The sequence below is a fragment of the Mytilus trossulus genome, chromosome 6 (genome assembly GCF_036588685.1).
Source record: "Mytilus trossulus isolate FHL-02 chromosome 6, PNRI_Mtr1.1.1.hap1, whole genome shotgun sequence".
In the NCBI taxonomy this organism is placed as follows: Eukaryota; Metazoa; Mollusca; class Bivalvia; order Mytilida; family Mytilidae; genus Mytilus; species Mytilus trossulus.
In genome coordinates, this window is record NC_086378.1 from 1,804,821 (window position 1) to 1,830,810 (window position 25,990).

The 25,990-nt window shown below is 30.7% G+C and overlaps 1 protein-coding gene across 1 annotated transcript in view; it reads left to right on the forward strand.

The window, feature by feature from the left end:
• The first annotated feature begins 603 nt into the window (after positions 1–603).
• Positions 604–25,990, forward strand: part of LOC134720572 (sodium/hydrogen exchanger 2-like) — a 33,160-nt gene continuing 7,773 nt past the window's right edge. Inside the window, exons 1-10 of the mRNA XM_063582897.1 lie at positions 604–1,007; positions 11,341–11,807; positions 14,302–14,558; positions 16,396–16,613; positions 19,554–19,756; positions 21,933–22,022; positions 22,838–22,908; positions 23,562–23,777; positions 24,184–24,313; positions 24,950–25,208. Coding sequence (XP_063438967.1) covers positions 800–1,007; positions 11,341–11,807; positions 14,302–14,558; positions 16,396–16,613; positions 19,554–19,756; positions 21,933–22,022; positions 22,838–22,908; positions 23,562–23,777; positions 24,184–24,313; positions 24,950–25,208 — 2,119 coding nt within the window. The 5' untranslated portion in view covers positions 604–799. The remainder of the gene's footprint in view (positions 1,008–11,340; positions 11,808–14,301; positions 14,559–16,395; positions 16,614–19,553; positions 19,757–21,932; positions 22,023–22,837; positions 22,909–23,561; positions 23,778–24,183; positions 24,314–24,949; positions 25,209–25,990) is intronic.

The window sequence follows — 25,990 nt, forward strand, 5'->3', positions numbered from 1 at the left end:
TCTCTTAAACATGTGTCATGTGTCTGTGTCAAGTAAGGAGCCTTTAAATCAGTGCTTGTTATTGGTTGCTTTCTGTCAAAATTTGTATTGCATTTAATATGTTTTAAAAATGGCTCCAGCTTTTTAGATTTTTCTTTTGAATTTTGTCACTTTTGTTATGCTGGAGCATTTTATAGCATGATGTGTTGTGAAGTCCTCCTGCTGGTCTTTAGTTCCTCATCATCTGGTCTCTAATGAATAGTTGTCTGATTGGCAAATATAAATATTCTCCAAATTTTATCAAGATTTTATTTATAACAGTAAGATTGATTTTTATCAAGGATTTATAAAATCAATCATAGCAAATCAAATAATTTTATTGGTGTAAATTCCAATACAGATTTATATGCAATTTACTTTTTTTCAAAGTCTAGTGTCAAGGTTGTTAAGTTTTCCGTGTTGTTGATCAATCTTTAAATAAAAAGGTTAATACGTATGTTTTTGATAACATGTAAATAAACATTTTCTTTTATACGTTCTAAAAAGTGAATCAAGTTAAAATCAAAACGAAAGTGAAAGTGCCGTAGGCGCTAAGAACAAGGAAGAGAAGTCCCACATTAATGCTTCCGAATGTGTTTGACGTCAGCCAATGACCTTTGTTGGGTCATCGTTATCGGCTTCACAGACACAAAGAATGAACACATTTCATTCACGAAATAATCAACAAACTATACTGGACCTAATGGATTCGACATGTACCATTTGAAGATTGAACATAGAACTTTAAATCTTTTAGCTTTTCACACAAATACATTGAGAAATGGCGACAAAATATTGTTTCCAAAAACACATAATCCACGCTTTGTTCCTCATACTGCTGTCATGGGCTCAAGTAGGATCAGCCGAAGCACACGAGGAATCTCACAACGAAACAGAAAGATATCAGATTTTTTCATTTGATTTTGAAAGAGTAGAGCTACCATATGTGATATGTTTGTGGATATTAATTGTTGCTTTAGCCAAAATAGGTAAGCCACGTTACTAACCACTCCCCCAGTTATTGATCCCAAAGTCTTTGGCATATATATCAGATTGTAAACTTATCCCTTTTAGAATTCTGTACCCATTTTCCTTTTTTTAAGTTTTAAGTTCATAGATGGACTCTGGGTTTTGAACCCCAAAATGAAATTAAGTGGACTTTTGAGTTGGAAGCCTAAATTAGCCATTATTCAGCTATCATCCCATGAACACTGCACTCTAATATAAACAAAGAGAGACAAATGTACATGTATTAAAATAGGGAAAGTGATCATGACACCCCTCCACAACAAGGGTTGATCCTTTGTTCAATCATTTCTGCATCTTCTTCCTTTTTTGCTGTTTATACATGTACGTAAAATAACTTTATAAATCAATTGCCTTTTGTCAATTAAATTCAATTCACTATTTATTGGAAAGTGTACAATAGAGATTGTAGACATTTCTTTTTTTTTAGACACAATGTTTAGTTTTTGACCATGTTGACAGTTATTAACATCAATGTTAAATTAATAATTTAATAGAAATGTAAAAATTGGTAAAGATTTTGTTTATCTCTTCTTCATCACCTTCTCAAAATACATGTACATGCATCTCTAATGTTTACATGTACCTGACATATTTAACAGAAAATATTCATAAACTGTGAATTAGAAATTATTGCGTTCATTTATTATTGCGATTTTGTCATTTTACGATTTTAGAAAAATCCTGCTTAATTCTTATAAAATCTTTTAAAATGCAAGTTTAAGTTATTGCGTAACCATTTACAACTCTGTTGCAATTTTCGCAACAATAAAAACATCACAATAATTTCTGAATTTACATTCAGGGCCTTTTATAGCTTACTATATGCGGTATGGGTTTGCTCATTGTTGAAGGCCGTACGGTAATTGTTAATGATTGTGTCATTTTGGTCTTTTGTGGATAGTTGTCTCATTGGCAATCATACCACATCTTCTTTTTTATATTACAGTAATTGCTTCCTAAACCCTCGGCTAAACCAATTCATTACTGGTTCACAATTGTTTCTGAAGTACTAAATTTACTTGTATACTATGTATACTATTGGAGAAATACTACCATGTTAAAACCTTTTCATAATTGGAGACAAAAGACTAGAAATATTAGAACCATACACATGTGTAGGTTAGCTAGGCATCAGCTTCATATTGTAGGAAAATCAAATGAAGCAATTTACTGGAATTCTGGTTGGAAGTATTCAAGCAATTGGAGGTTCATCATGTTGTTTTTTTAACACAAACCATGCCAACATATTTGTTTTGCCCTTCTTTCCCCCCAGCATGCCCAGTATAACATTTGATTTCAAGTTAAATGTATGATTGATACTTGTATTAAAGAGATGGCAAGACTGTGAAGTACAAAGAACCATTTACTCTTTCTTAGTGTGACAGATGTGATCTGAAGGGATTGTAAAATCCAATCTCAAGGTTACAATATATTTATTATAGATATATATACAAATGTATACAAGTACTTGTATTATTGAGATTCATTTATCTGTAAAAAAAATAAGGTGACGTGGTATTATGGCCATTGCCAATGAAACAATTATCCACCAAAGTCCAAATGATGTGCATGTACATTTAAGCAATAAAAGGCAACTGCATGGCCTTCAGCAATGAGAAAAACCCATACATGTACCTTTGTTTCATTGTTTATTGAATTTACCACATACATGTACCTTTGTTTCATTGTTTATTGAGTTTACAACATACCGCCATCAGTCGGTGTCTGAGTTAATATAAAATGTTTTACCTATGGACAGAGGTGCTAACTGAAAATATATTTTGGTCTTAATATTTCCTGTCATACTAAAACTGTAGACGGTAGACATTTCAAGTTGAGTTTTATAATTTGACATAGCATTTACATGTACATGTATGCAATTGTTCTAGTGTTTTTTACCCATAGACTGAGGTAATTAATAACACAAAAGATAATTTGGACTTAATGTTTCCTGTCCTTAGTTTATTGAATTTTACATGTATGTAATTGCTCTAGGAAATGCACTGTAATACCTGGGTATAATACCTGGGTAGTATTGCTATCCTTTAAATAATTAGATTTGTTTGTAAGATAACAATTCAATAGAATGGATAGCAATAAATTCCAAACAGGATCTTAATTAATTTGCAATGCACTTTTATATGCATTATATAATAAATTTACATTAAGGGTATAATAGGTTGTTTTTCTGTGAGTACATTTGTGATTTTTGATTCTATAAACATGTCAGATAAATAAGTGTTTGGTATATGATCCAGTATGTACATGTAGTTTAATTTAGGAAGTGTATCCTTGGGATAGGGATGTACACAGTTCCAATGATGTCATTTCCCTGAAGCTACTTGTTCTAGATATCCTTCCTACCTTTAGTAATACCATTATACAAATGGGACTTTACATGAACATGTACTGTAGGATGTCTCTATCATTACCATTGAGCTAATTGTAGCAGATATCCTTCCTTAAGAGTTTAGTACATTTGTTGTAAATACCATTATATGGTACTTTAATGAGGTATTGCAGGAAATCTTTTTGATTTTCCATTGATCAAGCTACTTACAGTATATATTCTTCCTACCTTTATATTTACATCATACAGGGTTTTACAAATGTATGTATTCTGCAGGATGTCTTAATCAATACATATACATGTACATGTATATATGCATTACCTTTGAAACTTATAGAATCTCTTAAATTTAAATCATACACAATATGTATATTTGATAACTTGTTGCTGAGATCAGTGTTTGTGTACTACAGGGATATTTAGTTTAAAACAAATAGACATTAGACCGTTGGTTTTCCCATTTGAATGGTTTTACACTAGTATTTTGGGGCCCTTTATAACTTGTGTTCGGTGTGAGCCAAGGCTCCCTGTTGAAGGCCGTACTTTAACCTATTATGGTTTACTTTTTAAATTGTTATTTGGATGGAGAGTTGTCTCATTGGCACTCACACCACATCTTCCTATATCTAATTACATAAAGCAAAGTCTTTTATAACTCACCATGGTTTCTTCATTGGCATGTCCTAACAAGTATTCTTGATGTTGTTGGTGAACATAACCTTTGACCTATCATTGATACAGGATACCATAATCGTTGTATCTTGATGTTTAAGCCCAAAAAATGTATTCATATTTGGTTTTGATATTCCAGTTATATACAATTTATTCCAAATCATTGGCAATGTAACATTAGTTTTTTACAAGTTGTGACTTGGAAGCAGAGTTGTCTCATTGGCACTCATACCACGTCTTCTTATTTCTATAAGACAACACTAAAATAATTTGCATTATGCTCATGATGCTCTAAAGTAAAAAATTTGTTACCACATACATATAGAATAATAGGTAGTTGAGTTTTTGATACTGACTATATCATGTGGAATATCTAGACGAGCCTGTTAGGGAGAGTTAAGATATTCAACATGATATAGTCAGTATCAAAAACTCAACTACCTATTATTCTGTTTATCGGTAATTATGACATCACGCAATGCCTAATATTTTCAGTAATACAGCCAGTACATTGATCACAAAAATATTAGGCAGTAAGATCAAAGGCAAAATATATGAATTACCGATAATTGTTGATAAGGAATTATCTGTACCAGTTCGAAGAATGACATTATTATTCCCATTTGTTTGACATGTTGATTCATGCTAATCAGAATCTGTACAACTTGCATTTTTCAATCTTATATATGACCTTGACATTGACCTCGTTTACACACGTCAGTAGTCAGGTTAAGTTTTCACGATGTTGCTTCTTAGTAGCTATGTAAATTATAAGAGGTCAATAAAGTTTGCTGTTATGAAGAATTGTAATAAGTAGTAATTACAATGAAAATGTTTGTATTGTGGCCTTGACCTCATTTGCACAGTGTCTGGTATTATTTGATAATCAGCGTTTTTTCCTCAGCTTAAGTAATTATAGGTCAACCATATTTGGTATATATGTTTGATGTAAAGTCCGTCAGTTTTCAAAAGTAAGAAGCTTTTTATCCTAATTTAATGAATCATATAGCACAAAGCTTTCAGCTAACATATTTAAACAAAATTCCTAATGCATAGTATGCATATAGATATATTGTCCATTAAATTGTGGCTTTTCAAAATTTATCAATACAAAGTTAGACACAAGCAGACTTCCTGTTTCTAACATTGTCTAATGGTTTAGTAAATAGAAATCTATAATACTGCAAGGATTTCTAAGATGTGTGAAATTGGTTAACCAAAAACTCTTTTTTTTCTCATACAATGTATATAATACCCTGATATCTCTATTTGTTTCAATATTTTTAATTATAAAGTTTTTACTATCAGAGATAAGGATCCTCCTGTTGACATGGCTGGTTAATGATGCCTACTGATGGGTAGGATGAATGTGAAAGTCAGCTTATTATATCTTTAACATTCTAGAGATCACAGGCATGCTTCCAGTCATTTTAAAAGGGGGTTTTAACTACTGGAACATTAAAATCGTTCATATTTACTGAAATTTGAAAAAAAAATAATTAAAAATTGGTGACAGGGGACTGGAACCATATTGGTTTTACTATAAGAATTGAACTCTTATTCTTTTAGTCTACCTACCCAATCTTGACGCAATAATTAATTTCAAGTTAACTGTGTCAGTACAAATTTTACATGTATATTGTGTAATACAATAGTAGGAAAAGGTGTGATTTTCCTCTACTTATTATTGCACCTTTGGAAAGACATCTTTGTGAATGAGTGTAAATTCTAGGAGGGCCTGACATGCACCCTAGCGTTTTACTTTTTATTGTCAAGTATTATTTCCTATATATAACTTGATATATAAAACTAGTTAATTTGTCTGCATAGTTTTGAAAATTTGAAACCAAACTTTAAACAGGTTAATGACTTTTGTAGGACATGAAGGAGGGTCTGACATACATCTGAACAGATTGTCTTACTTTTTTTATTGTCAAATATTAATTTCCATTATAAACATGAAATATAACACTGGTTAATTTGTCTGCATAGTTTTGAAACTTTGAAACAAGAACTGTAAGGTGATATACAGGGTAATGACTTCTAATGTGATCTTTATAATAAATGTATATATGATATCAATAGAACCTTTTTATGGACAAACTTATTTTGTAATTCAATCTGACATAAACAGATAAATGTTTATAAAACGTCTTTAATAATGTTTACCATCATGAATACAAATTGTATCATCTGTAGAAGTTCGTTAACACTGTAGACGTGCATGATACTAGATTTAAATCGAGCTTGGAGCACACTTCTATAATCGTTAGTAATCGTGATATTAGTGTTGTATATTTTGGTACCCTCAACCTTAATTTGTATACAGTCTGTCGAACATGAACGTATTGCATCTGTTTGTCATCAGTGTACTCCCACATCATTGTGACATTATGTCATGTTGATTCAGTCACCTTGTCCTATATTACAGTCATGACATGTTTCACTCAAATTATTGGAAATTCAGACAAAACCCTTTAACAGAGATGCTTTCATTGCCAAAGCTGAAGCTATTTTCCAACATGGTTCCGTTGGGAGTTAAGATAGTAGTCTTGGTATTGATTGATTTATTTAAGTTATGGACTACCAATATACCTTAACAACTTGCAACAAAAAAAGGGGGAGCATTGAAATTGATGCTTAAAAGTTAAAAATACATTTAAAAAACTAGAGGTAATTGTTTTGAATTGTTCTTATTTCATACATTGTCAAGCATGCTTAGTGGTTAATAGACCTAAACAATATCATATCTCATTGAAAAAATGTAAACAGAACTTTATGTTCATGTCTTTGAAGCTCTTTGCTATGACATATTGTAAGCATACAAGATGCTCTAAAAAAAACTCTTTTATAAACACCAGTTACCATATATACATGTGTCAGTTATTAGGCCCCTTTTTGCAACAACTTGTGTCATTTGGATTTTTCTTTTACATCTCTTTAAAATGACAAAACTCGTTAAATCGCTTGATCTTAAACCATACTACCAAGAGCAGAATTATATGGTATTCTCTGTGACGGAGTGACCATGTCTATTTCTGTAATGTTAAAAGGATTTTCACACATTCTATAGCCAAATGTCATCTTTATCTGGAGTTCTTCAAACTAGTTCACCACTTTTCTTTGTATAATTAGACATGGTCTCCTTTTTCGTGCTGACATAAATGTCAAATCACAGACACAGAACTAACACTAAAATTGGCATTATATAAATGTCAGTCAATCACATTTCATTTTTCAATTCCATAATAAGAACTCTTATATATTTAATTTTTTGAAACATGATTTTTTTGTGTGTGTTGTGTTAGTCCACTGATTATGATGAAAATAAGTAGATTGATTGATAGATTGATGTTTAGAGCCACTTTATGCACTTTTTTGTGGGTGTCAGTTTTTATTGGTGACTGAAGCCAAAGTGTCGAGAGATAAACACCAATCTTTAGTAGGAAAATTGACAAACCAAATCACTGTTTATTGTTGTTAACTGTCTTCTATATTTTTTAAGGTTTTTTTGTCCTTAGGTTGCTGTCTCATTAACATATTTTTCACATCTCCTTTGGAAATGTATTGATGTAAAATATTTTATCTATTAAATACATCTGTGTATTAAATGTTAAGTCAAACAATGTCAAAGGAGTTTTAATTTTTTGGTCTTTTGCATATTTACATCCCACCTATCCATCTCTTACATCTACATGTAGCCTAGAAGGAAAATTTTAACATACATTGCACCGATGATAGGAAATACGCCCAATTAATTTCTGCAATTCATTCTTTGTAGAATGCCCTTGGATTTAAATAATAAAAAAACATGTTCTAAAATTGAGTAAATAAAATATTTTACTAAATATATGAACCATATACCTTTTTGTACAACATATCATCAAAGACATAAAAGATTAAAGTATAGCCTTTCAGACTTTATTGTTAAATTACAACTTTCCTTTGAAATAAAAGAGTATATTTTCCCCAAAATATTAAGATTTAAAGTTAACTTATGTAGGTTATGATTATAATTTTCAATGGGTATTATAGATTTGTGTTAGTACAATGAAGGTTTACAGGCCAGAATTCTATTACATCATTTAGAAATCAATATAGATAAACACTATAGTGGTCAACAAAGAACTTGTGTACCCATCTCCTTAGTAAATGAGGTGACCTTACTGAACTGCAAGTAGAAACAGAAATTTGAGGCTGAGCCAGGATATTTGAAAAAAGGGGGAGGGGGCATATTGATTTTATGCTAAAAGATGATATATTTTCTAGACTATGTCAACCCCCCCCCCCCTTTCTGAATCTACAGCTGGAAAATACAATGATTTGGGATCTTTAATATATATGTATACCTTTAAAACTATCAGACATATTTAAGCTCTAATGAATCAGTGACCAACATAAGAAGAGCCCTATCAATTAATATAACTATAGTCATATCCAATTAATGCATTATAATGGTTTGACAGAAAGTTTGTTTTTTGGCTTACATTATGTAGTAAAGCAATTAGTTTGTTACATTAGATATTACATCATATGACAAAATGTGCCAAAATGAAGATGATCAAATGTAAAATAAATCAATATTATGTCTTGGTTTGGAGGAGAATTTAGTTTTTGTTGAACTTTCTATATTTACTTTATGTTTTGGCATGTTAATTAATCTGTTGAAAAACATGCTGCAAGTGCATGTAAACTAAGTTTTGATCACTTGTAGACGAATCTCTTTGAGATAACAACATGCATGTAAAAAATATAAATGACAGGGTTATATGACCTTGACCCATGTAACCTCATTTTCATGGTTTGTTGATGAATTATTAATTTGTAAAGGGTTTCCAAATTGCTGCCAGTGCATGTAAACCAAGTTGTGATATCTTTGAAATAACATGTATGTAAAAATGTAATGGTTCACTATGCATAACATTGGATGTACTTGTCTTAGCTGTGTTTGGCAAAACCTTTTGGAGTGGTGGTTTCTCAATGCTCTTCATGATTGCACTATAATTGAAACCAGTAACATTTAACTTAGTGGAGTTGGAAACAATTAAAAGAGAAATAATGAAATACTATTTCTACCCATAAAAACGATGGGGAATTATCTTATAATTTTAGTATTAACTTACAAAATGGTTATGGGATATAATGTTGGAGTAATAATCCAATGACTTGATTATCTCATAATCGTCTAATTACCATACAGAAAATAGTTAGGTAAATTAAGAGATCATTCATCAAGTGCATGCTTACTGTATTTTTCAGGTCAAAAATGTAATGCAAAGCTATTTCCAGTATATCTAAATCAATACACGACCTCAGTCAGACCCCTCACTGATACTTTCCAATGAATAGAAGATATAATTTATAACTTCTTTATTCACAATCTTATAGATAAAACTCTAGCATTATCTTGATTGATTATAGAAAAAATTGTGAAAAAATGTACTTTTAACAGTCACACCAGATCTTTGATTGTATTCCAAACTTGTAAAGACTCCAGACATTTGAGGGTGTTACATAATTATATTGTATTAGCATAAAGTTACACCTGTCTGTTGTTCCCTTCTAGTTTTCCAGGCCAGTAGCCAGGAATATCCAAGGGGGGGGGGGGGGGGGGGGGGGGGGTTCGTTGGACTCACAAACTCGACTTTAACAGTGCTTATTTGTTTTCAAGGGTATGTTCCCCTCAAGTTGTCTGTAATTTTCCCTTCTAGGTGCTTTCTGGTTATATTGGTTGAGGTCTCATAAATGTATAGCCCACATCTTCTTTTCTTTATGTTTAAGTTGTATTTCAAGAAAGTTTAGTCACTTTTCCCAGCCTAAACATTGTTAGGTCACTGATTAAGTAGTACCTTTGATCAATTTTGTCATTGCTTTTCATGTTTATTGTTCAGTTTCCATGTACCTGAAAACGTTTATAGAATTATCAATAACAATTGATCCGGGATCTGAAACAAGTTACATCACCAATTAATGGTTTCCAGGTCAATTAGTAAACAACAATACACAATAAACAACGAAACTCAATACAAGGGTTTAAATATTGTCATATCATACTTTCAACAAAAACTAGGCTTATAATCACTGAAGTGGAAAAGGCGGTTATTTAGACTATTTATCAGCATTTGAATTTGATAACAGTTCAAGACTGGTATTTATAAATGTTATACCAGATTGATAGGGTATAGCACATATATTTGTAAAATCTTCAGGAAAACCATGTATGTATAGCTATAGACTAAAATACATAAACCTGGAATTTTCCCATGAATATTTTAAAAGTGTTTACACAAACGAGGATGGTAAACAAATTTATTGTCATCTCTTAGATAGGTAAACAACAATTTTAAAAGTTATAAGTTAAACCTTTTCAAGTGATATATATTTCCTTTATCAAAACTTTCTTCAGGGTTGTTGATCTACTAAGTCCCCATTAACACTTGTATGAAATTGAAATGAACATTATTTGAATCGATCTGAAGACCAGTTTACATTTACATTTGATTTGCACAAGCAAGATTGATCTGGATCCTTTTAGATCCAGTGCATCTACACTGCAATATAAAAAGAACTTGTCTGACCTAATACTTTACTTTTTCAAAACAACAATCCTATAAATAGAACATGATCAAGTGTGCATTTTGATCTTCTATTGACAGTTCTTATGATGTGTTTCTATTGAAACCATTGATCTTGTCTTTCATATTCCTGGAGCTGCAAGTGCATATTCTTCAAAATCTTCAAAGTTTAATTCTCTTTGGTGTATTTACCCGTGCTCATGGACACTGGTTGGTTTCCCTAGAGTCCAAATAAGAGGACAGTATCTTTATGAGACCGGTTCTCCAATCCATTGTCTTCAGATCCATTGTCAGCTGGCCCCTGAATAAAAATGAAAACTAAAGATTGATATTTGTTGTATCAATTCTCAGGAAATAAGAATGATGTTTATGTCAATTTTTATTTTTAAGTTTCCAAATTTCATTTGAATCACAAGGTTATTTTGATTTTGATTTGTATTTTTCAGCATTCCATTTGAATCACGAGTTAACGTTGAATTTTATTTGTATTTTTCAGCATTCCATTTGAATCACAAGTTAATGTTGAATTTTATTTGTATTTTTCAGCATTCCATTTGAATCACAAGTTAACGTTGAATTTTATTTGTATTTTTCAGCATTCCATTTGAATCACAAGTTAACGTTGAATTTTATTTGTATTTTTCAGCATTCCATTTGAATCACAAGTTAATGTTGAATTTTATTTGTATTTTTCAGCATTCCATTTGAATCACAAGTTACCGACAATCATTCCAGAGAGTTGTCTCCTCATAGTACTCGGTCTCATCATCGGAGCAATTCTACACTATGGTAAAATCACAAGTGCCAGTAGTTATGTCATCGATGCAGACATCTTCTTTATTTACCTTCTTCCACCAATTATATTTGACGCTGGATATTTTATGCCAGTCAGAGCCTTCTTCGACAACATTGGAACAATATTATTACTAGCAGTAGTTAACACATTAATTAGTGCTGGTCTGATCGGTATATCTTTATATGGTGTTGCCTATTTAGGATGGGTCGGTCGTCCGATGGGAATCCTGAACTGTTTTATATTTAGTAGCTTAATATCTGCTGTTGATCCAGTGGCAGTCCTGTCTGTGTTTGAAGAAATCCATGTCAATCAGATGCTTTACATTATAGTATTTGGCGAGTCGCTGCTCAATGATGGAGTAACAGTGGTAAGTTAATAATAACAAAAATGACAAAGTAAAAAAAGCAATACTGTACATTTATTTAATTGGAAAATCTGCTCAAAGGCCTAATTTTTTCTACCTAAAAAGATGTTAGCTTCTTATTATTTACTATTAAAAGGTGTACTTGATGCAAGTCAAGTGCACCCCAAGATATTCATAAGTCTGAATGACCTCGAAAATCACACATACAGTAATGTAGACATACTGTAAGGGAAGAATTTTTACCTGGTTCCCCATAATTAATAAGGACATTTGATTGGCACCTACACCTTTATATCAGTGTATATGAAGTAAGAGAATCTGACACAGTAATATGGAGCAGACACTTATTACTTAGCTCTTGTTAACACTTAAGTTATTCTATGTTTTAAGATTTTGATTCTGTTGTATAAAATATTAATAAAGATCAGTGAAATGGTAAATGCCTCATTAGAAGCAAAAGAAAATGTGTTATGATTGCCAATGAGACAACTATCAACTAAAGTACTAAGACAAGGACATAATTACTTGAAGGTCACAGTACCACCTTCATGATATCAACAATGAACAAAACCCATATATTATAGGCAGCCTTTAAAGACCCTGACATGACAAAATGTGGAATAATTCAAAGCATTAGCCTGGTTAATCATTAAATGAAAAAAAAAAATTTAATATAAAAAAAATAAATGTGGTTTGATTGCCAAGGAGAAAACTTTAGGTCACGGTATGGCCTTAAATGGCGTACTAAATTATAATCCTGGTACCTTTAATAACTATTTACACCACTGGGTCGATGCCACTGCTGGTGGACGTTTCGTCCAGAGGGTATCACCAGCCCAGTAGTCAACACTTCGGTGTTGACATGAATTATGAATATCAATAATGTGGTCATTTTAATAAATTTCCTGTTATAAAACTTTGAATTTTTCGAAAAACTAAGGATTTTCTTATCCCAGGCATAGATTACCTTACCCGTATTTGGCACAACTTTTTGGAATTTTGGATCCTCAATGCTCTTTAACTTTGTACTTGTTTGGCTTTATACATATTTTGATATGAAAGTCACTGATGAGTCTTATGTAGACGAAACGCGCATCTGGCGTACTAAATTATAATCTTGGTACCTTTGATAACTACTTAAAGTTAATGAAAAAACATTATTTAATATAAAAAACAAGATGTGGTATGATTGCAAATGGGAAAACTTTAGGTCAGGGTATGGCCTTAAACAATGAGCAAAGCCCATACTGCATAGTCAGCTATAAAAGGCCAAAAAATGACAATGTAAAGTAATTCAAACGTGAAAACTAATGGCAAGCTGAGCCTGTTTTATGATTTTGGATTCCACCTGTTGGAAGATCTTATTGTTATTATCACTCATCATTTCTTGATCATAGTGAAGCATCTGTAAAGAAAATAAACAGAAAGTATAAATAAATACCATCATGATAAACAGAAGAACGGTAGTCCTGAATCTATTACAAACTTTGTTCTAAATTTTATCCAAATGTTTTCTGACATTGCCAACTTTGTATTTACACTTTGTAATAAATATACTATTATACTTGATGCCCGGAAAGTATATATAGAACTTGAGGTCTGTTTACCAAGGTCTGTTTACCAATTGGTTAACTTGGTATTGGCAAAGAACACTAGAAACTTATTGTTCTGGCTGTCACTAAACTGATAGAAAAAAAGTTATTTGCTGAAAGAAATAAAAAATTAATCTGTTAAATACACAGTGTGCATATACATGTACTAGGTTCTGATAACACAACTTACTTACATAACTTAAGTGCAATTTTTGAGTGGCAATTTATACTTTAAAAATCTTAGACCAAAAGGAAAAAATATAGATAATGATAATAAATTTTCTAATAAGGTTATAAGATGATAGAAGCTTTCATCACACACTAAACTTACAGGACTTTCTATTAGTATAGATAGTCCCTGGATTAGAGTAAACACTCAGACAAAAGAAAAAAATAATATAAGAGGGCAATACTTTGTAAAGGAACATAATTCTAGAATCAAAACCTTTCTCCTGACTAATGGAATGTACGATTTGTTCAAAACAGTAAGAAGATAAATACATGTACAGAATGTACAGTACTAATACTAATAAGGTGGAATTATACATAAGAATTAGTGAATCTCGGAAATGATTGTGTTAAAAGAATTGATTTCTACAAGTTAATATGATCTGGCCTTCTCCTCCTCTAGGGCCACATCTCAATTATCCTTATTACAAACCTGACAAAGGAAAACATAAGTGTACATGTTTTTCTTCAGCTTTTTCCACAATTATATTTTTAGATTCTAAGTTACAATAATAGAATAATCTTCATCCTACGATAATATAATTACTCCTACAATCAATATATACATGTATTTTAGTCTCCTACAATGATTATATACATGTATTTTAGCCTCCTACAATGATTATATACATGTATCTTAGGTGCTAAATTAATATTGAAATAACATTTTTTAACAGGTGCTGTATCATATGATGGAAGGATTTATAGAAATCGGAGAACAAAATATAATTCCCGTTGACGTAGCTACAGGTGTTGGATCCTTCTTTATCATTGCCATCGGTGGATCACTCATTGGAATCTTCTTTGGTTTCTTTGGTGGATTTATAACCAAGTATACAGAGCATGTTAAAGTGATAGAACCATTGTTCGTCTTCATCATTGGATATCTCATGTATCTGACCTCAGAAATGTGTCATTGGTCAGGTATTTTGGCGTAAGTATTTTTGAAGTTAATGTATTGTAATTTTATTCATTTAACTACAATAATAACCATATACACACTGATGTGTATGCGTATGTAAATCTGTGTTTACTTTCTTCTTAGTACATTTTCTTACTTTATTTTATTTTGAAGTGGATTGAATTTGTCAAATATGACAGATCTAAACATGCTGATTTATAGCCTAAAGTTTTTACCCTTAAATCTGTTCAGGAAAAGCTTTGTACAGTACTGTAATGGTACATGTGCTATAATCATGTCAAAATATCCCTAGCATAATTATAAGAAATTATGAAGTCTGTTTAACACAAATATCCTTTTAGGGAACCTATTTGGCTGTCTGTCCATCCCGTTTCCAGATAAGTTTGTTCCAGGTAGTTTTTGAGGAAGTTGAAATCCAATCAACTTGAAACTTTAATAGTACATAAGTTCCCTATGATTTGATATTTTATTGCCAAATTAGTCATGACCCAATTTTATGGTCTACTGAATATAGAAAATGATTGTGCAAGTGGGGCATCAGTGTAAACTGGACATATTCTTGTTTGAATAAAAAGATATTTATCAAATTCCCTCTCAACTTGTACTTGTCACATCCAAACCTACCAAAATGTAGGAAAATTGAAAAGTGTTATTTTTGTGGAAATGAGCATTGATAAATCATATTTTCTGAAACAAAATAAGTAATTTGAACCAAAGTTTGACCTAAAATTAAAATATAAGGGACATGTAGCCATGGTAAAAGGAACATTTAAGCCACAGTAAAAGGCTGATTTAGTTGTATAGGTTCTTATGAGCTTCTTTTGCATTTGAATATGATTTTATAGATGGTTTGTCATGGGCTCAAACTTAAAGGTCAAACAGAGATACCACAAAATTAATTTTAAAATCATAGGATTAAGAAAATAAACAAATGTAAATTTATTCAAAGCTTTTGGATCGGAAAGGTGTACAGTCTTTATTATGAAATCTGGACTTAATCTTGATTACTTAAATTTTATCTTATTTATTATAATACAAGTACACGAAGTACATGTAGATATATTATCAGTAGATTATTTAAATTGTTCTAAAATGAGTAACAGATAAGTTTTTTTTATCCTGATGAAGTTTGTTTACTCTTAACTTTTAGGTTAGATGAATTTTGTTTATCTATATATTCAAAATAATTTGTTTACTACTTAAGTTCAAAATATGTGTACTAGACCAAGTCTAGGATAATTCCACCGACATAATATATATATACAGTTACCCAAGCCCATGTATCATACAAACACCTACATCATAGGTATACAATACAAGGTTACTCTTCCCTAGTCACGCAGGGGGGTATATGTTTTGTTTTTATTTTGTATTTTCCTGAATTGTATAATTATTGATATGTGTGCCTCCAAATGAATCACATAACGCTATTATAAATCTTTATTCTATAAACTTGTTAACATTTTAATGACTTTAAACTCAAACAAAAGATTATGACTAGATTAAAATCAACAGAAGCATGAATAATATTTAAATGTGTAACAATATTAAAATGCCCTTTTAAAAAGATACTCTGTATGACATCCTTAGTGTAAATTTCAGAATTAAAGATTTATTTTGTTGTTTTTGTATCTTTACAAATTAAAATGAATCATTCGGAGATGATTTTCCAATTCCACAAGTTACAAATAAATATAGATTATTTTATTTCAATGGAAATTTTAGACGATCTCAATTTGACCCAATCTTCTTCACTAACAAATAAGAAGGAATTAAGATGGTTTTGAATAAAGATTATTGATTAAATGATCTGGCTTTATTATTGATGACGTATGTTTTATACTTGTAGGCTTTCATTCGGAGGGATTGTTTTACGTCACTATTTGGAGGCTAATGTTTCAAGAAAAACTAAAACCAGTATAAAATACTTCATGAAGATGTTATCCAACATCAGTGAAACAATTATTTTTATGTTTCTTGGTCTTTCTACGTTGGGTGAAGATTTGGATTGGAATTGGTCCTTCATCTGTTTTTCCTTGTTGTTTTGTCTCGTATTCAGGGTATTAGGTAAGTAGACATACCTTCTATTAAAATAGGTATTTTTACACATGTTAAGAAATTATTATTTTTTTTATAATTGTATAAATAAACCAATTTTTCAGACCATATAATTGTATAAATAAACCAATTTTTCAGACGTTCCGGCCATTGGTCTGAAAAATTGGTTTATTTATACAATTATATAAATATAGATTCTTACACTGTAACAAGTGTATTACGATATTTCTCCACTCGAGACAGTTAAATTTTATTATTTAAAGTGCGAGACTTGCCGAGCCCTTTAAATAATAAAATTTAACTTTCGAGAGTGGAGAAATATCGTAATACACGAGTTATAGTGTCAGAATCTGTTTCTCTAATGCTTTTTATCGTTCTTTTTCAGAAAATTGTGCTCTTTATAAGCGACGTCATCAGGCAAGGTCGCCTTTTTTCATGACGTCACAATAGGAAAATTGAGAAGAAAACAAAACATTTTGACGTCATAATCAAATTTCGACTAATCATTTGCCGAGAACAGATTTTTCACTAGTGAGGAGAAATATTTTTCTCACACCGGTCAGGAAATGTGAAAATAGCACAAAAATTAGAGAAATATAGATTCTTACACTGCAACAAGTGTATTACGATATTTCTCCACTCGAGACAGTTAAATTTTATTATTTAAAGCGTGAGGCTTGCCGAGCCCTTTAAATAATAAAATTTAACTGTCGAGAGTGGAGAAATATCGTAATACACGAGTTATAGTGTCGGAATCTGTTTCTCTAATGCTTTTTATCGTTCTTTTTCAAAGATTTTCAGGAAATTGTGCTCTTTATATGCGACGTCATCAGGCAAGGTCGCCTTTTTTCATGACGTCACAATAGGAAAATTGAGAAGAAAACAAAACAATTTGACGTCATAATCAAATTTCGACTAATCATTTGCCGAGAACAGATTTTTCACTTAGTGAGGAGAAATGTTTTTCTCACACCGGACAGGAAATGTGAAAATAGCACAAAAATTAGAGAAAGTATGTTCCCTATTGGAATTTTGAAAACAAGAATGATTATTTTGTTAAAATATATTTTTTTTACCTTAAATTTTGACAAAATGATGTGAATATGGTTATAGCTGAAGTGATTTCTATCATTATCTCTATGATTCAATTGAGACTTTAGAAAAAAATCTGTCTTCAATATAATTTTTGTAAAATTTGAGAAAAATATTAGAAAGAGAGAGTGAATTATAATTGTTGAAAAAAACAGTCCAGTATATCACAAATAAAGCCTGCAATAAATCTATCAACTTTCCAATTTGATAATGAATCCAGTTGAAACATAAGAAATGGTGCTTTAGATCTAACACATTTTAAAGGAACTCATGTTTCATGAAATTTGGTACCAATAAGTTATCGTGCTTTAGATCTGGAGTACTTGAAAGGAACTCTCTTGTTCCATGACTATTTGTACTTTCTGAAACGGAGAAATCTTGTTTACATCAAATATCTTACATAACAGTACATATAGGGAAGTCCTGGAGTTAGTTATTCACTTCCTGTATTGACTGTTTACTTTTATTGATGTAATAAATCATGATTAATTTCTGTTTGTATTGGCATACTTGTACATTTGTGTGGTTGAAATTGATGTTAAACATGTAGATGCAATTTCCTGTGGCCATTTGTGGCTAAATGGTATACGGGTGCTTGTTAGGTCTTACATACTTTCCTTCCTTCTTACCATAATGTTGTTTAGGTACAAATTACTTAAAGTCTTTAATTGGATAAGTTTGATAGAATTGTCTTCTTGGAAAACAAATTTTATTAGAATTTTATTATATTTATTGCCAATATTTTCTGTTCTTATAAAATCGGCTCTTACAATTGACCTAATGCACTAAAAAAAGAGTGGTTTCAATTGTAACAATTTATTATATACATGTATAAATGATCATAGTATACAATATTTATTTTTTTAATATTGATAGTTATCTCTTTTATTATATAGACACATTAAAAATATTTGTGACAAAAATATATATTCAATTGTCATGAAGCATATAAGATAAAGCTTGTGACAAAACTAACTATAAATTACAACACATAGATACAACCGATCTTTTAACAATCAGTTTATCAAAAGTCCCTCGTCCTCAGTTCCATTGACTGTTTGAATCCACAATTCAGAACTAAAGCACCAATATCATATTAATATATTTTATAATGTATTGGTTTTCCATTATTGAATAATATATACACATGTAGAGCAGTATCAGCAATAGAATAAAGGACAAAGTGTGTATCTATAATGTGGTTGACCGCTGGAGTTGTTTGATCCATATATTGAAAGGCCAATATCCTTCTAACAAATGATATAAAATATGATATTTGATGATATATGTAACATAAAGTTGACCTTGTATGTTTTTTTCTACAACCATTAAACCTTGTTATGGCCTTGAAGATATTGTAACATTGCAAAGTTATTTTCTTTTCCGATTTTGGTCAGGAAAAACTTCAAGATTTAGAATTTTTCCTTATAACAGTCAGTGGAACATGAACTATTTCTGCCTGTATATTTAGAATTAAATTATAAGAAATGACTAATATTTTTTCTGTCTTTTCGAAATAACATAAAAAATGTGGTGCACACTGTTAAAAAATCCCGCTATGCGCGTTATTCAGTGTGCACCAAATTTTTATGTTATTTCTTTATAGATAGAAAAATATTACAGTCATTCCTTAAATGAAAATATATTTTGTACTGACATATGTTTTAATCAATATTTTTACAGCTTGGTTTAAGTTAAGGTGTCAGTTTCATGAAAAATAATTTATATAATTTCCTACAATATTTTTAAGAGCTCCTTCTATTTCGTTCCTTCCTTCACGTAAACAGATACTAATTATAATTATCACTAAAGATTGACATCAAGGCTGACCGATTGAATCTATTATTTGATTTACAGGTGTGATGGTGCTATCGTGTATACTTAATTATAGACGTCTGGTCAAGCTAAAGCCGATTGACCAATTTATTATGGCCTTTGGAGGACTACGAGGAGGTATTGCTTTCTGTCTCGCTCTGTCTCTGAAGGAGGATCTGATTCCGGAGAGAAAGTTGTTCATTACCACGACGATTGTTATCGTATTCTTTACAGTTTTTGTTCAGGTAATTCAATTGTTTACTGCAAAATAAGTAGCTTGATTAATTTTTTCTGGTTTTGGAGAAATTCTATAAAGATATAGGAAGAATTGTAATGAGTTCCATTGAGACAAATCTCCATCCAAGTCACAATTTATAAAAGTAAACCATTCTAAGTCAAAGTATGGCCTTCAACACTGACCTTTAGCTCACACCGAAAAGCAAGCTATAAAGGGCCCCAAAAAATAATAGAATATAGAATAGTACAGAGTACAGATCTTTAAACACGTCAGCAACCAAGTTTAAACACGTCAGCAACCAAGTCAGTGTGCCAGGAATATTAAACTATTTAGTAACATTTAGTTTTTTTAAAAAGGGAGAAAAAAAGGTGTATGCAAGAGTTAGTTTTTGTCTCCAAAATGATTTATAAGAGAAAAAGTGTTGACGAACATTAACTAAAATGAGGAAATTTAAATGTAGCCTTTTGCAAGTCAGGCCTAACCAAACAATGAATGATAAGATTATAAGTATAAGTTACATCTCTTGTAAAAAGTCTTGTTATAGAAGAAAGAATAGGAATATTACAACATCATGGAGCAGATGGCAATGTATCAAATTGTAGATACAGCTGTGAAACATATTTATTTCCGGAATAATAAATCTTAAATATTATGTTTTTGTTTTTTATTGAATTAAATATATAAAGTGTTAATAAGATGTAAGACAAATATATATGCCTGACAGATTTCTTAGATTAGAATTTCTGTTATTACATAATATGCAATAATACCACATTTAAAACACTGTTACAACATTTTGAACCACATGTTATCTTGTATTTTAAATTTAGGATTATGATAATATTACAATTAAAACAGATTATCAATGTAATATTTATATAAAAAATTATGATAACAAAAGATTATTAAAACATGGTTCACAATGTGCTGATTATTGTAGATTGAATAGAATCTAGTTCAGCTTAAAGTTACAATTGATACTAACTTGATTAATTGTAATTTATTTAATAAAAACTTGTGACATAATGTTATGAGATTTTGATCTAGAACTAGCTGAATATTATGTCATTGTTTTAATTAAGACTGAACATTATAATATTTATTAAGTCTATAGATATTGACTGAATATTCAATAGAATGTAACTCGAATAATTCAAGCCCTTTCCGTGTCCGATTTTCTCCCACACGAGGGCTTGAACTCTTTATGATCATTGGCCGCGTCGCCTGCTCTCTGTGAGAGAGAGCCAATCGGCGGCGATCAGGATAATGAGTCTGCGCAACTGTCTTGTAATTGTCTTACCAAGCACGTGTGTTCAATTAACACAAATCCGATAATAATTAATTAACACCAATTAACATCAGTTAACATCATTTAACATCAATTAACATCTGGAACTCCTCCTTCCTTAGCTGCCAATTTAAATCGAAATTCCCATATTGCAAAGCGGTATGAATTTTCCGGTTGACGGTTTTGAACGAGGAAGACGTTCAGGCGTTAATGTAGCCTTCGTAGATCAGCGGAATATAACGACTGAATTATTCGGGTTAAATAGAATGTTGAGTTTTAGATTACAAGCATTTGTAATAGTAAAGGATAATGTAGGTCATATGACACACAAAGTCAAATATGTAGGTCATGTGACATAGAGTCAAAATATGTAGGTCATGTGACATAGAGTCAAATATGTAGGTCAATTGACATGCAAAGTCAAATATGTAAGACATGTTGAAATAAGAAATAAGTAACACCTGCATTTTAAATGACATTACTATCTGACAAATTAACAGCTGAATATGAATGATATCAGTTCAGAGTGACATAAAGTTCCCCAACTGGGTAAAACTTTGAAAACTATGTACAGTGCCAAACATTTCTCATAGTTCATGTGTGAGGCTTTTTTTTTTTGAAACTACATAGTCATTTGTTGTTAGGATTCCTAAATTGTCTTAAAAATTTTCTTTTGAAATCAAAGTTTGCAAATTGAGTAAAATTATCCAGGTCATATTTAAAATTACAAATTTCCTGATATGTGAGGTTGAGGGTTTTATGTTCATTTAGAAATAAGATAACTTAGTAAATGTATATCAGTATCATTGATAAATTATTCTGTAAATTAGCTTTTTTATTTTGTTTTGTATTTATGAATGTGTCTTGTAACATTTTTTTTTTTTTAATCTTTCAGGGTATATTCATAAAACCAGTAGTGAATGCATTAAAAGTTAAGAAACAGCTTGAGGACGATCCAACACTTAATGAGAAAATTCATGAATCGGTAAGATATTTATACTGGACATAAACACCACTCACGGTCAGTGTTATTGAGATATTTACTTGACCCACAGTCAGAGTTATGTAGATAGTTACTCAACTCACGGTCAGAGTTATGGAGATATTTATTTGACCGACGGTCAGAGTTATGTAGATATATGTCATTTCATTTTATCTACAACAAAGCACTGACCTTAGGAATTGTTTATTATTTAATTTTAACTTATCCTGAGAAAACAAATAGTTTTATGTTGATGTGGGTCAGTAAACATTTAAATCATTGTCATAAAAGATGTATCACCTTCAAGGTAAATAGGACAACTAAATGACACCTACTTTATCTTATTGTGTTAATAAAAATTATAATTATAGCTTTTAGTATATTTAGGTGTACATATTGTTTGCTTATGATAACAGTATGAGCTTATGTTGCGGTCATCCAGGTTCAGAAATCGATAACCTAATTTCTGTTTTCCTAAATCAGACCACCATTCACTGTTATCAGTACTTATTTGACTTGGATTTTAATTTTCATTAATAACTTAAGGAATTTGTTCTGTAAATGATAAAGTTTCTTATAAACTGATATCGTTGACAGAAAGTAAACAAATTAAAAGTGAAGATGGTTGTTTACAAACATTGTAATAGAGATTTATTTCTTAATGTTATGCTGACAGAGGAATTTACTTGAGACTTATAAAAAACAAAATAAAAAAAGCTATTTATAGATTATCTTGTGACTGGACTGTAAAAGATAATTCTAGGAATAACTTCTATGGTATGTAGACTTAAATTAATTATTTGTTTTTATTTTTAAAGTTAATAGATCATTTAATGGCTGGACTGGAGGGAATCACACAGAGTTCTGGTCATAACTATATGAGAATCAAGTAAGATATCACTTCAATTAATTCAAATTTCAAAATACAACTCTTTAAAAAAGGTTGTATGGAGTTACAAGAAGACATCAGGTCAAATTTCATATGACATTCCCACTGTCTATTTCGCTCAATAAGTGACTGAGAAAAATGTATGATGAAAATAAGTTTGAAATAAGCAAGTTTAATGGAAGACTTTAAGTCTTTGATTGATATACTGCGGGGAAATCAGATTTAGAATACAGAAAACACTTGTACAGAAATCAGTATTAAAATCTGCAGAGAAATAGGGAAAACAGCAGAATATATGTAATTTGAATGAAAATCGGTTGTGTGAAAATGATCTAGTGAGTTAATATATATAAAAAAAAAAGTAAAAATAAGTTGGCCTCTATTTGAAGTGGTGTCAGTATACACTTATGGTCATTTAAATCAGTTGTCAAATAATCAAAACAAACAAAGCTACTGAGATAATTTTATCACACATATATAGTTATTACGTTTTATCGCCATGGGGCCTTGTAAAATTGTCAACCGACAAAAAAAAAATATGTCAGTTAAAATAATACTTACATTTTAATGTTTGTCATGTATATTACTGTCTTATTTATTACATTAGTTCAAGGTGACTTTCGTTTAATTACATTTTATGCTTTTATTTTCAGATTTCGTCATTTAAATCATAAGTACATTAAACCAATATTCGTAAAAGATGTCACTACTGCCACCAAAGCTGAGAAAGTTTTACATGTTTTTCGTAATATCACTGAAGAACATGCACTGAAAAGAGCTGAGACTTATCCAGAACTTAATGGTCTGACAAGAGCTGAAACTTTACCAGAAATAAACGGTGGACAGAAAATACCGCTTTTGACTGCAGCGTAAGTGCACATTAATTTTTTGACAACTCAGCAGATCGTCACAGAATGATAATTTTTTTTAAATATACATATACAAATTTCCATTTATGAACAAAATTCAGCTGCAAAACTGGATTACATTCTTTTAAAAAAGATGCCTTAAATTTGTAGAAAAAAATCACCATGGCTTCTAAAGTTTTGAAAATTTTACCACAACTTATTTGTTATTGGTAGCAAAAGATCTTGGATTAAAGAAAGACATTAAGTGTGAAATTTTTGCATTTCTTTTTTTGTAAATTCATGATAGTCAACTGTCAGAAAATACTTGTTGCAAGCTAATAAATTATAACAATACTTAAATTATCCATTAAACTACAAATTTTAAAAACTTTTTATGATCTTAAAAATGATATGTGTTTATTTACAGATCTAGAATCAGTGGTTACAGACCTACTACTGGTGCTACAGGAACTGATGATATACCCAATGGCCATGTGGTAGAGAACCATAGTCTATATAATATCTTAGATAAAGGAATGCTCAGACCTCGTAGAACAGTAAGTTACTCTTATCAAACCATGGATACAATTGATTATCAGAAATGAGGAACCATTTAGGGGTAGTGATGTTGACCTCTGTTTTTGGTAGCTTGCTCTTTAGTCAGGAATATGACAGTTGTTGTCTGTTCGTTTGATGTGTTTGAACTTTGATTTTGCCTTTTGATTGGGGACTTTCCTTTTTGAATTTTCCTTGGAGTTCAGTATTTTTGTGATTTTACTTTTGCCACCCAAAAGAAACCGTCAGAATCTGTTGTTACTATTGTATGTTCCATGATATAGAACTCGTACCACATGGAATCTAAAGGCTTTCCCAAAATAAATAATGTCTTAGATAAAAGTGGTCTAGATATTTCAGTACTTGGGTAAACAAAGGCATATATTTTAACACATTTCTGTGTTTGTTCTTATTATTGAATAAAGTATACAAAGCATGATTAATTAAGTAATTTAAGTTGAGACATCTCCCATTGTTAACACGAGAGTAATATATGCAAGTTGCACTGTGACAGATGCTAACTCTGTACATATTTATAAAAGAAAATTTTTCTCATCTGATATCGATGTTTTGATTCAGATATTTTATTTTTTCATCATTGTACACAATATATAAATGATATTTCTGTTATTTTTCAGTTTATACATAATACTAATGACATTTCTGATTCTGACACTGCCACACTTCCTAAACCAATCAAACAACAACAAATAGATCCCGAGGAATTTAGAAAAAGAGAACACGAAAAATTTCGTACTGCTGCTGAAGTGAATGATACAAACGAAAATAAGGAATCCGAAAGTCATACTGCCATGGTTACTGAACAACAACAAACTATAGCAGCAAACCAACAGGAAGTAAAAAACAAACAGGAAACAGTCGAAAACAATGAACAAGGTGGGTTAAAAGATAGATTGCAGACAGTTTCATGCTTTGTACTAATCTCAGTATAATAGATACCAGATTTTGTTTTCAGTAAGCTAAAACTATTCTTAAACAAGCTATTAACATAACCATGGTTTATAACCGAATGCTTCATAAATACTTACACCATAAAAGGCATTTGTCTTTACTAGATTTGTAAAACACAGTTATGAGTAGTCATTATTTACTTGTTTACTAGTCAGTTTATATTAACAAAAAGTTTATATTTGGTATAAGTATAATTTCAAATTTGTAAACATATTTTTCAATTTCAAGTGTTCATTCAAAATTTCGTGACAACTATTCCCTAATTTGTTTGATATTAAGGAGAACGACTTTGAATTATAACAGGTACGTCCAATGAATTTACAATGCTTTGGTGACGAAATTTTTTTATATGAATGCCAAAATTTTTTTACTTCGTATAATCATAAATTACTATCATGTCATCATCATCTGTGTCCCAAGACGCATTTGGTTTCAAGATGAAAACTGAAGTTTAAGTAAATGGATCTCAATAGATTTTTACCAGAAGGTTCAATACCACTATAGGAAGGTTAAGATTGATTTTAGGGTTATGGTTCTGAACATTTAAGAATAAAGGGCTAAACGGTGCAAAACATGCTTTTTGTAGTTTGTGGATAATGTGTAATCGTATGGAGCTCTCTGAAATTATACCTCAAGGTTCCATTTCTCAAAGGGGGTAATATTTAAGGGTTTATTGCCCCAAACATTCAGGAACTAAGGGCAAAAAA